Source organism: Lithobates pipiens, unplaced genomic scaffold (assembly GCF_037356315.1).
Source record: "Lithobates pipiens isolate NorthernLeopardFrog02 unplaced genomic scaffold, aLitPip1_a1.2 Scaffold_28, whole genome shotgun sequence".
Taxonomy (NCBI): domain Eukaryota; kingdom Metazoa; phylum Chordata; class Amphibia; order Anura; family Ranidae; genus Lithobates; species Lithobates pipiens.
Window position 1 is genome coordinate 166,411,820 of NW_027507789.1, and position 13,562 is coordinate 166,425,381.

General features: G+C 44.6%; 1 protein-coding gene across 2 annotated transcripts in view; it reads right to left on the bottom strand.

Annotated features, from left to right (window-relative positions):
- LOC143935749 (uncharacterized) overlaps nt 1-13,562 on the bottom strand; it is a 111,681-nt gene that overhangs the window by 50,566 nt on the left and 47,553 nt on the right. For both annotated transcript variants that reach the window (XM_077459851.1, XM_077459850.1), the window contains 4 exons: nt 13,034-13,159; nt 12,259-12,321; nt 9,297-9,320; nt 5,964-6,098 (listed from right to left, as the gene is read on the bottom strand). In XM_077459851.1, coding sequence (XP_077315977.1) covers nt 5,964-6,098; nt 9,297-9,320; nt 12,259-12,321; nt 13,034-13,159 — 348 coding nt within the window. The remainder of the gene's footprint in view (nt 1-5,963; nt 6,099-9,296; nt 9,321-12,258; nt 12,322-13,033; nt 13,160-13,562) is intronic.

The window sequence follows — 13,562 nt, forward strand, 5'->3', positions numbered from 1 at the left end:
ACCAAATGGATAAAGAGCCATGGCCATGGCTCTTTACATAGATCGAGGTCGCGCCATGTTCTAGCAACACGGCATGGCCGCGATCGCCATGCTGTGCACCCCCGGGGGCTCGTGAGAGTGGTCATTCTGGGAGGATGTCATTTGACATCCTCCCAGAATGAGAGCCGCACTGCCCAGCCTGCACTGAAATATCTTTAAAAGCCTGAAAAGAGATAAATTCCCCATCTCTGTACATCTAGGTGCCAACACAACTGTGCATGCTCAAACCTGCAAATAGCTCTCATTTTAGCTTTTTACAGGGCGCTTTAGCAAATACCTAAATTAGCACTGGGCTAAAATGCATTTTTGAGCATGAAAATCGTGCTATTATAGTCCAATGCAAGTTTCAGCCATTGATTATAATGGTACAATTGTAACTTCCCCAAAAAAATTATTTTAATGTTGAGATGAAATGTATCTTTCTCTGAAATAAATGTTCCTTGCAACAATGTTGCTGCTTCTATTTTGTTATTTTCTCATCTATTTTGTTTTTAGAATGCTAGAATGTGGAATGTTTGCTGTTTTGGTAAAATATATTTTTCTCTGTCACTTTCACCCTCCTCCCTTCTCCATCTCACAAAAATCTTTCCCAAACTGACACAGGTGTCTTTACAAACCACAAACAATACCATCGCTGATGCAAATTTGAAATGAGTCACAATTTTGTGTGTTTTTTATTATTTCCAAATAATCATAATTTGAGCCCAAAAAATGTGATATGTGTACCAACATCAGAAATCAAAATGTAATTCCCAAAATTTAGAGAGTAACATCGCTATTCTACACTCACCCACCAAATATCACAGAATAAATTAAAAAGAATAACTCTTGAGTAATGTAATTCCATCACCTGTCCAAAGAAATGCAGTATTTATGTGTATTTATGTGTAGGAGGTTTTCACATGTGGCAGCTCTGTGTCCTCAGGGCCCACTAACAGGCCAGGTTTGCAAGATAACTGAACAGGGCTGGGACTACCACTAGGCAAACTAGGCAGCCACCTAGGATGCACTGCCGCCTAGGGTGCAGCCACAGCCATTGGCTTACCTACTCTATGCTGGTAGGAGAGAGTGCCTGGAGCTTGTCAATGTGCCTTTTCCTCTACCCGGCTGTCTAGTTCTAGAAATGTCTGTGGCAGCAGGCAGCAATCAGCAGCACCGTTGGGGAGGCCTCCTCCTTGACCTAGCCCACCTTACCCGCCCCCCCAGGAGGCAAGAAGCAGCGGGTGCAGTGCACCCCGTGCTTCCAGAGCGTGGACTGCTCCAACTTCCCCTCCGCTCTCCAGCGTACAGCCGGAGGACAGGCTCCCCGCTCACTTGGGGCACAGAGCTGTCACAGAGGATGGGCAGGAGGTGGAGGCTGCTGAGGGAGCCACTGGAATTGAACGGATGGAAGCAGGAGACTGGCATTATGGTATGAAAGGTACCGTCTGTCTTCATAAACAGACCTGGCCTGCAGCTCTGTAGACAGAGACTGGGACAGAGGAGAGACTTCAGGAACAGGGCTAGGGGTCTCTCTCATCTCCCCCTCCCTGCTTTCTCAGCCCCCCTCCCTTCTCTCTCAGCCCTCCCCCTCTCCCGGTCTCTCACCCCCTCCCTCCTCTCCAAGTCCCCCTCTTAGTCTTCTCCTCCTCTCAGCCCTCCTCCCTCTCTCGGCCCCCCTCTCTCAGGCCTCCCTCTCCCCCTCTCAGGCCACCCTCCCCCTCTCTCAGCCATTCTCCCTCTCTCAGGCCACCCTCTCTTCTCTCTCAGCCCTCTCTTATCTCTAAGCCACCCTCCCTCTCTCAGTCTCCTTCTCAGCCCTCCCTATTCTCTCAGCCCCCTCTCTCTAAGGCCTTCTCACTTCTCTCTCAGCCCCCTCCCTTCTCTCAAAGCCCCTCCCCTCTCTCTCAGCCCTCCCTTCTCTCTCAGCTCCCTCCTCCCTCAGCCCCTCTCCCTCAGCCCCCTCCCTTCTCTCTTAGCCATCCTCCCTCTCTGAGCCCCCACCTCTCTCTCAGCCCCCTCCCTAATCTCACAGCCCCTTCCCTTCTCTCTCAGCCCTCCTCCCTTCTCTCTTAGCCCCCCTCAGCTGCCCCTCTCTCAGCCCCCTCTCAGCCCTCCCTAATGTCTCAGCCCCCCTTTCTAAGCCCATCCTTCTCTCTCAGCCCCCCTCTCTTAGCCCTCCCTCTCTCAGCTGCAACTCTCTGAACCCCCTTTCTCTTTCAGCCTCCCTCTCTCAACCCTCTCCCTCTCCCAGACCCCTCTCTCCTCTCTCTCCCCTCCCTCTCTCAGCCCTCCCCCTCTCTCAACCCTCCTCTCACAGCCCTCCTCTCTCACAGCCCTCCTCTCTCACAGCCCTCCTTCTCTCTCAGCCCCTCTAACTCAGCCCTCCCTCATCCCTCCCCCTAATTAGCTGGTCTTGCCTAGGGCACAAAATAGGCTAGCACCGACCCTGGTCAGGTAGGTCAGTGTAATGACCAGGTAGGTCACATTTGTTACATGGGCAGGGCAAAGGGGGTGGAGTCAAGGGCAGTTTTGCCTAGGGTGTCAAAAATCCTTGCACCAGCCCTGAAACTGAAATACATCACAGGTGATATAATTTGCTGCTCAGTGATTGCAGCATTCTAGTCTACATCTCCCCAAGTTAATACATAAAACCTGTCCTGTTAGTGGGCCCCGAGGACAGGGTTGATGACTGCTGGCTTAGAGGTTAGATCTTATGCTTAGCATCTCTGAGGGTCTGGGTTTGAATCCCAAACATGCCACTTCATGTAAAGAAGTTGTCAAATCTCCCAGGTCCTAAAACTATGTCTAAATGTAGTATTTATGTGTAGGAGGGTTCCACCACCATTGTATATCTAGCCAAAAGCATTGGGACACCTGCCTTTACACACACATGAACATTAATGGCAGCCCAGTCTTAGTCCGTAGGGTTAAAATATGATTTGGCCCACCCTTTGCAGCTATAACAGCTGCTGGGAAGGCTGTCCACAAGGTTTAGTGTGTCTATGGGAATGTTTGACCATTCTTCCAGAAGCGCATTTGTGAGGTCAGGCACTGATGTTGGATGAGAAAGCCTGGGTCACAGTCTCTGCTCTAATTCAGCCACAAGGTGTTCTATCGGGTTGAGGTCAGGACTTTGTGCAGGCCAGCCAAGTTCCTCTTCCCCAAACTCCCTCATCCATGTCTCTATGGACCTTGCTTTGTGCACTGGTGTGCAGGAAGGGGCCATCCTCAAACTGTTCCCAAAAACTTGGGAGCATGAAAATTTCCAAAATGTTTTGGTATGCTGATGCCTTAAGAGTTCCCTTCCCTGGAACTAAGAAGACAAGCCCAACTCCTGAAAAACAACCCCACATCATCATCCCCCCTCCACCAAATGATTTGGACCAGTGCACAAAGCAAGGTCCATAAATACATGGATGAGCGAGTTTGGGGTGGAGGAACTTGAGTGACCTGCACAGTCTTGACCTCAAAAAATAGAATGGGCATGAATAAAAGCAGAGACTGCAAGCCAGCTGGCAGCAAAAGTGAGTACACCCCTAAGTGAAAATGTCCAAATTGGGCCTAATTAGCCATTTTTCCTCCCCAGTGTCATGTGACTCGTTAGTTTTACAAGGTCTCAGTTGAGTTAAATTTGGTGTTATCACTCCCACTCTCTCATACTGGTCACTGGAAGTTCAACATGGCACCTCATGGCAAAAAACTCTCTGAGGATCTAAAAAAAAAATGCTGCTCTACATAAAGATGGCCCAGTCTATAAGAAGATTTCCATGACCCTGAAACTGAGCTGCAGCATGGTGGCCAAGACCATACAGCAGTTTAATAGGACAGATTCCACTTAGAACAGGCCTTACTATGGTCGACCAAAGAAGTTGAGTGCACATGCTCAGCATCATATCCAGAGGTTGTCTTTGGGAAATAGATGTATCAGTTCTGCCAGCATTGCTGCAGAGGTTGAAAGGGTGGGGGGGAGGTCAGCTTGTCAGTGCTCGGACCATACTACGCACACTGCATCAAATTGGTCTGCATGGCTGTCGTCCTAGAAGGAAGCCTTTTCTAGAGATGATGCACAAGAAAGCCCACAGATAGTTTGCTAAAGACAAGCAGACTAAGGGCATGGATTATTGGAACCATGCCATGTAGTATGATGAGACCAAGATAAACTTATTTGGTTCAGATGATGTCAAGCGTGTTGTTGTGGCAACCAGATGAGGAGTACAAAGACAAGTGTGTCTTGCCTACAATCAAGCATGGTGGTGGAAGTGTCATGGTTTGGGGCTGCATGAGTGCTGCTGGCAATAAGGAGCTACAGTTTATTAAGGGAACCATGAATGCCAACATGTATTGTGACATACTGAAGTAGAGCATGAACCCCCCCCCCCCCCTCAGAGACTGGGCCGCAGGGCAGTATTCCAACTTGATAATGACCCCAAACACACCTCCAAAACGACCACTGCCTTGCTAAAGAAGCTGAGGGTAAAGGTGATGGACTGGCCAAGCATGTCTCCAGGCCTAAACCCTATTGAGCATCTGTGAGGCATCCTCAAATGGAAGGTGGAATAGCGCAAGGTCTCTAACATCCACCAGTTCCATGATGTCGTCATGGAGGAGTGGAAGAGGACAACCTGTGAAGCTCTGTTGAACTCCATGCCCAAGAGGGTTAGGGCAGTGCTGGAAAACAATGGTAGCCACACAAAATATTGACACTTTGGGCCCAATTTGGACATTTTCACTTAGCGGTGTACTCATTTTTGTTGCCAGAGGTTTAGACGTTAATGGCTGTGTGTTAAGTTATTTTGAGGGGACAGCAAATGTACACTGTTATACAAGCTGTACACTCACTACTTTACATTAAAGCAAAGTCTCATTCCTTCAGTGTTGTCACATGAAAAGATATGATGAAATATTTACAAAAACGTGAGGGGTGTACTCACTTTTGTGAGATACTGTAGATAAAGACCACATGTACTATATGTGCACTTATGTATATAGTCCAAATATTGGTATCCAATGAAAGAGAAGCCAATACTATTGATTTTGTTGGCAGGAAGTTGCAGGGAGTGCAGAGTATGGCATTTCAACTGCTGGTTAAGCAACAACCTAAACTTTTTTAGTTTTGGATAAACTGTGGAGGGGATAAAACCTTTGTCAAATTTTTATTTCCAGTCTGTGCCCCTAATTGGGAAGTGTTTCTCTTTCTTCCTGTTGTGTTGATGGGAAATCTCTCCAGACACAGGCTGCAACCAAACACTTTATCAGTTGAAAGGGGAAGTGGTAGAACCTCATCCAAGTTATTATTGTCCTGTCCTGGTGACAACTGCTCCCGTAATGTCTTGTCTTTCACAGGGACAGGAGGTGAGTAGGTATCTCCACAATGGGGACATGGAAAAGGAGGTGACAGTCTTTACTCTTCTGAAGCAGCTGCAATTGGACTATAGTCGACAGCTGGAGCAGCTTAATGACTTTCAACTTCATTGAAAGTTGCAAAATAATACTATTGCTACTGAATTATGAACCATATTACATCATCGATCAGTTCTGAAAAGGGTACATGTTGGCTTCTCTTTCAGTTGGAACAATAAATGGATCTGCTTTACTTAACTCCTGCCACTTTCTGCTGATATGCTGATTCTTTGACTTTATTAATTTCTGAGTCGATTAGCTGGAACAAAAATTGAGTTGAGTAGTTCTGACTTCACTCTGACTTTTTTAGCAGCGTAGTTGGTCTGAGTCCGAGACTCAGACTTTATTGAACCCATAGAATCAGCTAAAAACAAGCCAACTAATTGATTTTATTTACTAAGGTCAATGTTTTCTTCTTTTAAAACCATATCTTGTTTTTCAAGTAGCCTGGTAGTCTTCATTTAATATGTAATCAATGGTTGACTATCAGTATTTTAATGTTAATACCCAGAAATACTATAAACATGATGAAGCATACTAACCTGGTATATGGGTGAAAGGTTTGGACCTGATGTGCTGGGAGGCCCTGGAAGACCTGGTGGACCTGGTGGACCTGGTGGCCCTGCAGGACCAGGAGGGCCTGAAATCACACTTTTTCCATCACAGACACCACAGCCCTTTAAAAAAAAAAAGAAAAAAAAAGCAATATGGGTAAGATAGTAATATAATAAGCATTTAATGCATCGGTGTCCAACATCTACTCCAAATAATATTCTTACTTAGTCTAGCGATACACACATAGGTTTCTCTTGTTCAAGCTGCAGGATGAATGAGAGAAATCAAGTAGATTACTCCATCCCTGCTAGAGATCGTTGATGGAGGAATCTCTGCTGATGGATATATTTATCACTCTCATTAACAACTTATCCCGTCCCCATCAGCTCTTCTCTACCGTCAACTCTCTACTTCGTCTTCCACCGCCTCCACCCACTAACTCACTCACTGCCTTCAAACAGAAGATTGATACAATTTGTGAGGTCTCTTCTGTTCAGATACCCTCCACGCTTCACACTTCATGGCCACAGGTACAATCCTTTCTTCCCTCATTCAACCCCACCACTATATATGAGGTTGCTTAACTACTTGCTAATGTCCAGCTAACCACCTGCCCTCTGGATCCTGTTCCCTCGCAAATAGCTACGTTCACCCTCTGGCTCTATTCTAACCCACATCTTCAATCTCTTCCTCTATTCTGGCATATTCCGTAACTCTCCAAAATATACACTAGTTAGCCCCATACTTAAAAAGCTATCACTGGACCCAACCAATCTCAACAATCTATGCCCCATCTCCTTGCTCCCCTTTTTATCCAAACTCCTTGAACATCTGGTCTACAACCGACTGAGTGACCACCTTGCCGAGAATAGCCTTATTGATCCCCTTCAGTCTGGATTTCATCCTCAACACTTCACTGAAACCCCATGTACATATACTGCAGCAGGACCTTAAGCACAAAATCACCTACCTGTACGTGATTCCTGTATTCGGCTCTGGGACGTGCATGCGTGCCACTGCAGCCCCGCTACTACTGTGATTGGACACAGTGGGAGCCAATCAGCGGGCCACCCATGATCATTCACAGGACAGATAGAACAGCGGTCTGCCTATGTAAACAAGGCTGAAGCCGTTCTGCGAGGGAGGAAGATGGAGATCTTGTGTTTCTGCAAAGCAGAAACATGGATCTCTGTTTTCCTCCACTCAGAATACATTCCCCACACAGTTGGAAATCACTTCCTAGGAGCACACTTCACCCTTTGATCGCCCTTGATGTTAACCCCTTCCCTGCCAGTGTCATTTATACAGTCACAGTGCATTTGTTTTAGAACTGATCACTGTATTGGTGTCACTGGTCCCCGAAAACGGGCACTTAGTGTCAGATTTGTTACACTGCAGTATCGCAGTCCCGCTAAAAATCACTGTTTGCTGCCATTACTAACAAAAGCAATTAAAAAAAATAAAAAGTCCATAAATCTATCCCACAGTTTGTAGATGCTATAATTTTTGCGTAAACCAATCAATATACGCTTATTGGGATTTTTTTTTTTTACCAAAAATATGTAGCAGAATACATATTGGCCTAAATTAATGAAGTAATTAGATTTTTCAATTTTTTTTATTGGATATGTTTTATAGCAGTAAGGAAAAAATATAGTTTTTTTTGTCAAAGGAAGTAAAATCTCTCCTTATGAAGCTGTTTTTTAAATAAGCTAGTATGGCAATGTATTCTAACACATTCCATGTTAATAATAACTCCCAAATGTGTGTATATGGGCTGGTGTATACGAGCTGGGACAGACAGACGGCTCACTCCTCCACTGCGCTCCACTAGGAAGGGATCACTCCTTAACGCTACATATGGATTTGGGTAACACACATGTACATTCAGTACCTAGTGGACTAGTGTTGAGGGTGTCTGGTTTGGTTCACTCTGGCCTGCCTGACATTGTTGGGGGATGGTCGGAACCCTGAGACGGTTATATCTCAGCTCTAACAGTTCCCATTGCTGGAAGTTCTGCCCAATTATTGGGCTATATTTAAAAACATGCATCCCACCCCTGATGACTGGCAAGAAGCCAAGAAACGCGTCGGGTTCTCAAACTAAGGATGTCCAATTAAGCTTATTGTAATCCTTGATAATATAAATTTTTGTCCTATAGAGTTTGTACTCATTCATGTGATTTTATGATTTTGATTAGTAATTTATGTATTTCTGTTATGAACTGTATCCATGTATGTCCATTGATTTGTCTATACTCCAGATTCTCTGATTATTATTATGAAAATATATTGAGTGTATATCTATATTTATATTACTGTACTACCATTGTATGCATTCAGATCATGGACTACCCCTAGGGGTTATTGATTATAAATTAAATCTAAATAATTTAATCTACTCACATGTATTTATTATTTTTATTTTCAATTGACATGCTTCATTTAAAGTCCCACTTGCCCCCCCCCCCCCCTTTTCTTTTTTGTGTGTCTATTACTGTTTTGCAGCTGTTTTAAAAATTCTCCTTCCTGGGAAAAGGCAGCCATTTTAACTGTTGTATTCCAAGTCCATCTATCAATTTACTTCCACCCTTCCTGCTAGTACAGTGGTCATCAACTCCTGTCCTCAGGGCCCACCAACAGGCCAGGTTTGCAAGATAACTGAAATACATGACAGGTGATATCATTTGCTGCTCAGTGATTCCATATTCTAGTCTGCATCTCCCCAAGGTAATACATAAAACCTGGCCTGTTAGTGGGCCCTGAGGGTTGATGACCACTGATCTAGACAACCATGTCCCACTGCAGTGTGCCATTATTTTGATAGAACGCTGTGATGTCCCAATGTTTACACCCCCTGTGATGTGTAAAATCACATGGGGTGTATCAGGAAATGTTGAATGAGACCAATATCACGGGATCTCAGCACTGTGCCACGAGTGGATATGAAGGACATAGCACACATCATTATGGACTGACAGCATGGATGCGCCGGTGACATCAGCAGAAACATCAAGACAGATTACAAGCAAACGGAGCCAGTAAGATGTCATTTGCATATAGAGATTTTAAGAGTTTGTAGTGAGGATTGCTATGGGCTAAACTTATGTGGGAAAGTTTACAACCACTTTAAGCCCCATACAAGTGAAACGCATTCGATGAGTGTTTCCTGCTGAGTGCAGAGCTAGCTGGATCACATTTTTGAACTTCTGATATTGTGCAGTTCTGTCTTATACCTGCAGTTACACTAAGCATAGTATAATAGAGAATCTATATTTCAGTTGACTGTGCATCTATTGACTGCAAATCTATATACAAACCTCTCCCGGATCGCCCTTTTCTCCCTGAAACAGAGACATATAAATAAGTGATGATCAGCATAATAAATGCATCAATATAGTTGCTGCCATGTATATTTTGCAGTCTATCACTTGTGTAATATTATGTAGAGGGCATTTAAAGCGGTAGTAAACCCGCAATTATCTTTATTTTTTTAACACCTGCAAAGCAAAAGGCATAATGAGCTAGTATGCACCGCATACTAGCTCATTATGAAATACTTACCTTAGAACGAGGCCCCGACATCTGGCCCGATCCACGCCGAGGGAGCTGACATGCTCCCTCGACGTTTCTTCCGGGTATCGCGGCTCCGGCGCTGTGAGTGGCCGGAGCCGCGATATCGTCACTCGCGCGCAAGCGCGCGGGAGATTTCATTCCGGCCGGCCGGCCGGCCACTGCCGGATTTTCAGGCCGAGAATCCCCTTGTGCGCATGCGCCGCTGCAGTCAGCGGCGCATACCGAGGGGAATATCTCCTAAACCGTACAGGTTTAGGAGATATTTTTTTACCTACAGGTAAGCCTTATTATAGGCTTTCCTGTAGGTAAAAGTAAAAAAATTGACTATACAACCACTTTAAGATCTGATTAATGTAATTTATTCATGATTCTGACTTGGGATGCTACACATGACATTTATGTGTATGTATGCAAACAAAAAATACTTTTATTTTCATTTCATAAGGATTGTGCATTGAATAAACAAAACATATTTAGTATATACTAGTTAACATGATGTCTAAAGATGTGCGTACATAACACCTGTCCATTACTGGGCTCACATGCTGATGACATTGAGATAATCATATCCCAGATAGCAAGGATGTGGCAGTATTGAATTGTAAGGGTCCTTTCACACGGGGCGGATCAGTTCTGATCCGCCCCGTGGATGTCCGTTTGCTCAGCGGGGATCACTCCGCCGATCCCCGCTGAGCAGGGAGATGACAGCTCCGTCTCTGCACACTGCGCAGGGACGGATCTGTCACAGCGCCGCTCTCCCCTATGGGAGATCGGATGACGACGGACCGCAGTGCCCGTCGTCACCCGATCCGATCCGCAGACGGATGGAAAAATAGCTTTTTCCTCCGTTACACTTTTTCGGATCGGAGCGGGTCGGATGTCAGCGGACATGTCACCGCTGACATCCGACGCTCCATAGAGCTCTATGGAGCACCCGTTCAGGTCCGCCTGAAAAACTGACAGGCGGGCCTGAACGGGACGTTAGTGTGAAAGAGGCCTTCGTCTTATCAACTTGCTGCAAATCTTCCCTGGCAAGTTGTACACTTGCAGATTACTTGAAGTGTAAGTTCTAGTTGACACGTTTGCAATTTGTAGCAAATTTGTGTGGCAAGTCTCTAGCAAGAGCAAAGTTGCAGTGATGAGTCTACAGCAAGAGCCCCGCAAGTCTACAGCAAAAGCCCCGCAAGTCTACAGCAAAAGCCCCGCAAGTCTACAGCACTAACCCCGCAAGTCTACAGCACGAACCCCGCAAGTCTACAGCACGAGCCCCGCAAGTCTACAGCAAGAGTCCGCAAATCTACAGCAAGAGCCCCGCAAGTCTACAGCAAAAGCCCTGCAAGTCTACAGCAAGAGCCCCGCAAGTCTACAGCACGAGCCCCGCAAGTCTACAGCACGAGCTCCGCAAGTCTACAGCAAAAGCCCTGCAAATCTATAGCACGAGCCCCCGCAGTGCTCTTAATTGAGACAAGTACACAATATTGAGGAATATGCTTTGGTCATATTTCATGTCTGAGGGTTACAACCACTTTAATTTTTGCCCTAAAGTTAATGACGTCATGCTATAGCTGCTCTGCAACCAAGCGCCATGCACCCAGTTACTGTGAATTGGCATTTTGTTAAAGCAGGCAATGAGGACCATCTATCTAATGCCCCCTTACAAGTGATCCATCATTAATTGCTTTTCAGATAGGCATTACTATAGCAGCACATATGAACAAAAGGTTGTCATATTATGTGTAGCTTTCCTGCCTGTGTGCTTCAACAACCCCCATTACTTGGAAGGTGAAAAACCCAGTCACAAAATCTATTATTATTTCTGACAAGTTCTTCTTACACTTTGACCATAAACCGGAAAAAAGTTTCAAGCACTGCCCCAAGCATTTATCCTGTTACACTCTCACTAATCTCAGGTGCCAGTGTCAGGAGAGCCCCCCTGGCTGATAGCACACACATGGAAAAAAGAAAGATAAAACACTGCACTTCTGGACAAGCAGCCCAAGTGCAGAAGATGAAAGTGGCTTTAGCCTCTATGACCAAGCCGTATGGGAAGGCCGAAAGGCGTTGGCAGGGTGGCCCCGGGGGATGGACTGGGAGGAGCCAGGTTGAAGCCACTTTTATCTTCTATACTTGATCTGCTTGCTTAGAAATGCAGCATTTTATCTTTCTTCTTTCTCCTTATACCTATTTGATACCTGATACTATGTTGACACAAATTAGCAACTAAAAACATTAATTATATCACAACCCCAATAACTAAGGCCGCATACACACGCGGGGACTGTTCGCTCAACTTTGTCCGTCAAACAGTTTCAGCAGACAGTCCGCTCAAAATTAGCATGGACGGACTTGGCCACACACGACGAACGAACAGTCTGCTGAAACCGTGCGCGATGACGTGAACGGCACGTACGACGGGACTAGAAAACGACGTCCTATACACTGCAATGCAAACTTCGGCGTGTAAATCCTTTCTGAGCGTGCGCGGAACTTAGTTTGACGAACAAGCCTACACACGAGGGGACTGTTCGCTGAAACAAAGTTTCAGCGGACAGTTTTTCGGGACTGTCCGCTGAAACTGTCCGCTGAAAGCCCACACACGAGCGGACTGTCCGCCGAAACACTGTTCAGCGGACAAAGTTGAGCGAACAGTCCCCGCGTGTGTACGCGGCCTAAGACGTAACATGCACAACATATATGAGTTTTTACCTTTGGCCCTGCAGGGCCAGGGACCTCTACATATTTTGCAGGAGATGCAGGAGTAACATCCCTCTGTAACGACATTGAGAATAAATAATGTTTAATTATAAAGCAAATCAGAGATCTCAGTTATTTAGTACAATGCATACTTGAAGTTAATATGGGATCGCAGAACTTCCTTGACATGACAGTGTTTCATGAACAGAGGTGAGCTTCACTTCACCTCACTTCACTTTTAGTAAATCAGGTGCAAAGTAGGCAATAATAGTTCTTGATGCTTATCTGTTAATGCCTGATGCATAAGCTGTATATATGCAGATAGATCAGCAATGCTGCCATTGAATGTACAGTATTGGTGAAGTGACTTGATACCAGAACAGATAATTCCATTCATATCAGGTATAAACTCCTTTGTTGGGTATGTACCTTTCTGAAGACAGTTGGACCTTTCAAAAATACATATTTTTTTTTTAGAAAAATGTACAGTATTTTGTTTTTTTACACGAATATAAACAAATGTTTTGTATCATGTGTTTTTTGTTTTTTTAGCAAATAAATGCGTATTACAGTGTGTATCCATGACTGCTTTAAAAGCATGCTATGCTTTTTGAAAAGAAAGTCCAGCACTGCCATAATGCTTTCGAGCAGAAGGGGAGTGGTGTGTGTCTTTCCTCTGGCCCATTCAATTCTGATTAAAAAGATAACAAAAATATAAAAATGCATAATATATAAAATGTATTTTAATCACTGAATATAACAAAATTTATATGTATATAGTACTCACTTTGCAGCATGTAATGTCCACCTGCCCCGGTAGCCCCGGTGGCCCTGGAGGACCTTGTTCCCCCTTTTCACCAGATAGTCCTCTGATTCCTGGAAGACCTAGTTCCCCTGTGTCCCCTTTTTCTCCCTGTGTAATAAATGTAAAAATATAACTATTAAACTAAATGTTTGTGAAAACCCTGGAATATATATTTTTCTCAGTATGACTCTTCATAAAGAAGTATTAGGTGGGCTACGGATTTTGGTTAAAGAGGAAAATACTTTTTGTAAAGAGAAAGTAATGAACATGCATGGTCTTCACTGAAATAGCAACATTACATTAAAACCAAAGGTTTTAACTAATCTAACAACATGCAAGAGATAAGTCCACTGAAAAACTATATTTTAGTCTTGGATAGTCATCTGTAGGTTGATTTGCACTGTAGTACTAGTTTCATATAACCCTCAAGATCTGATGACAAACTGTATATGAACTTAATACCTTGTCTATACAACTTAGTAACGTTTTGAAGCTCTAGTTGCCTAAATTA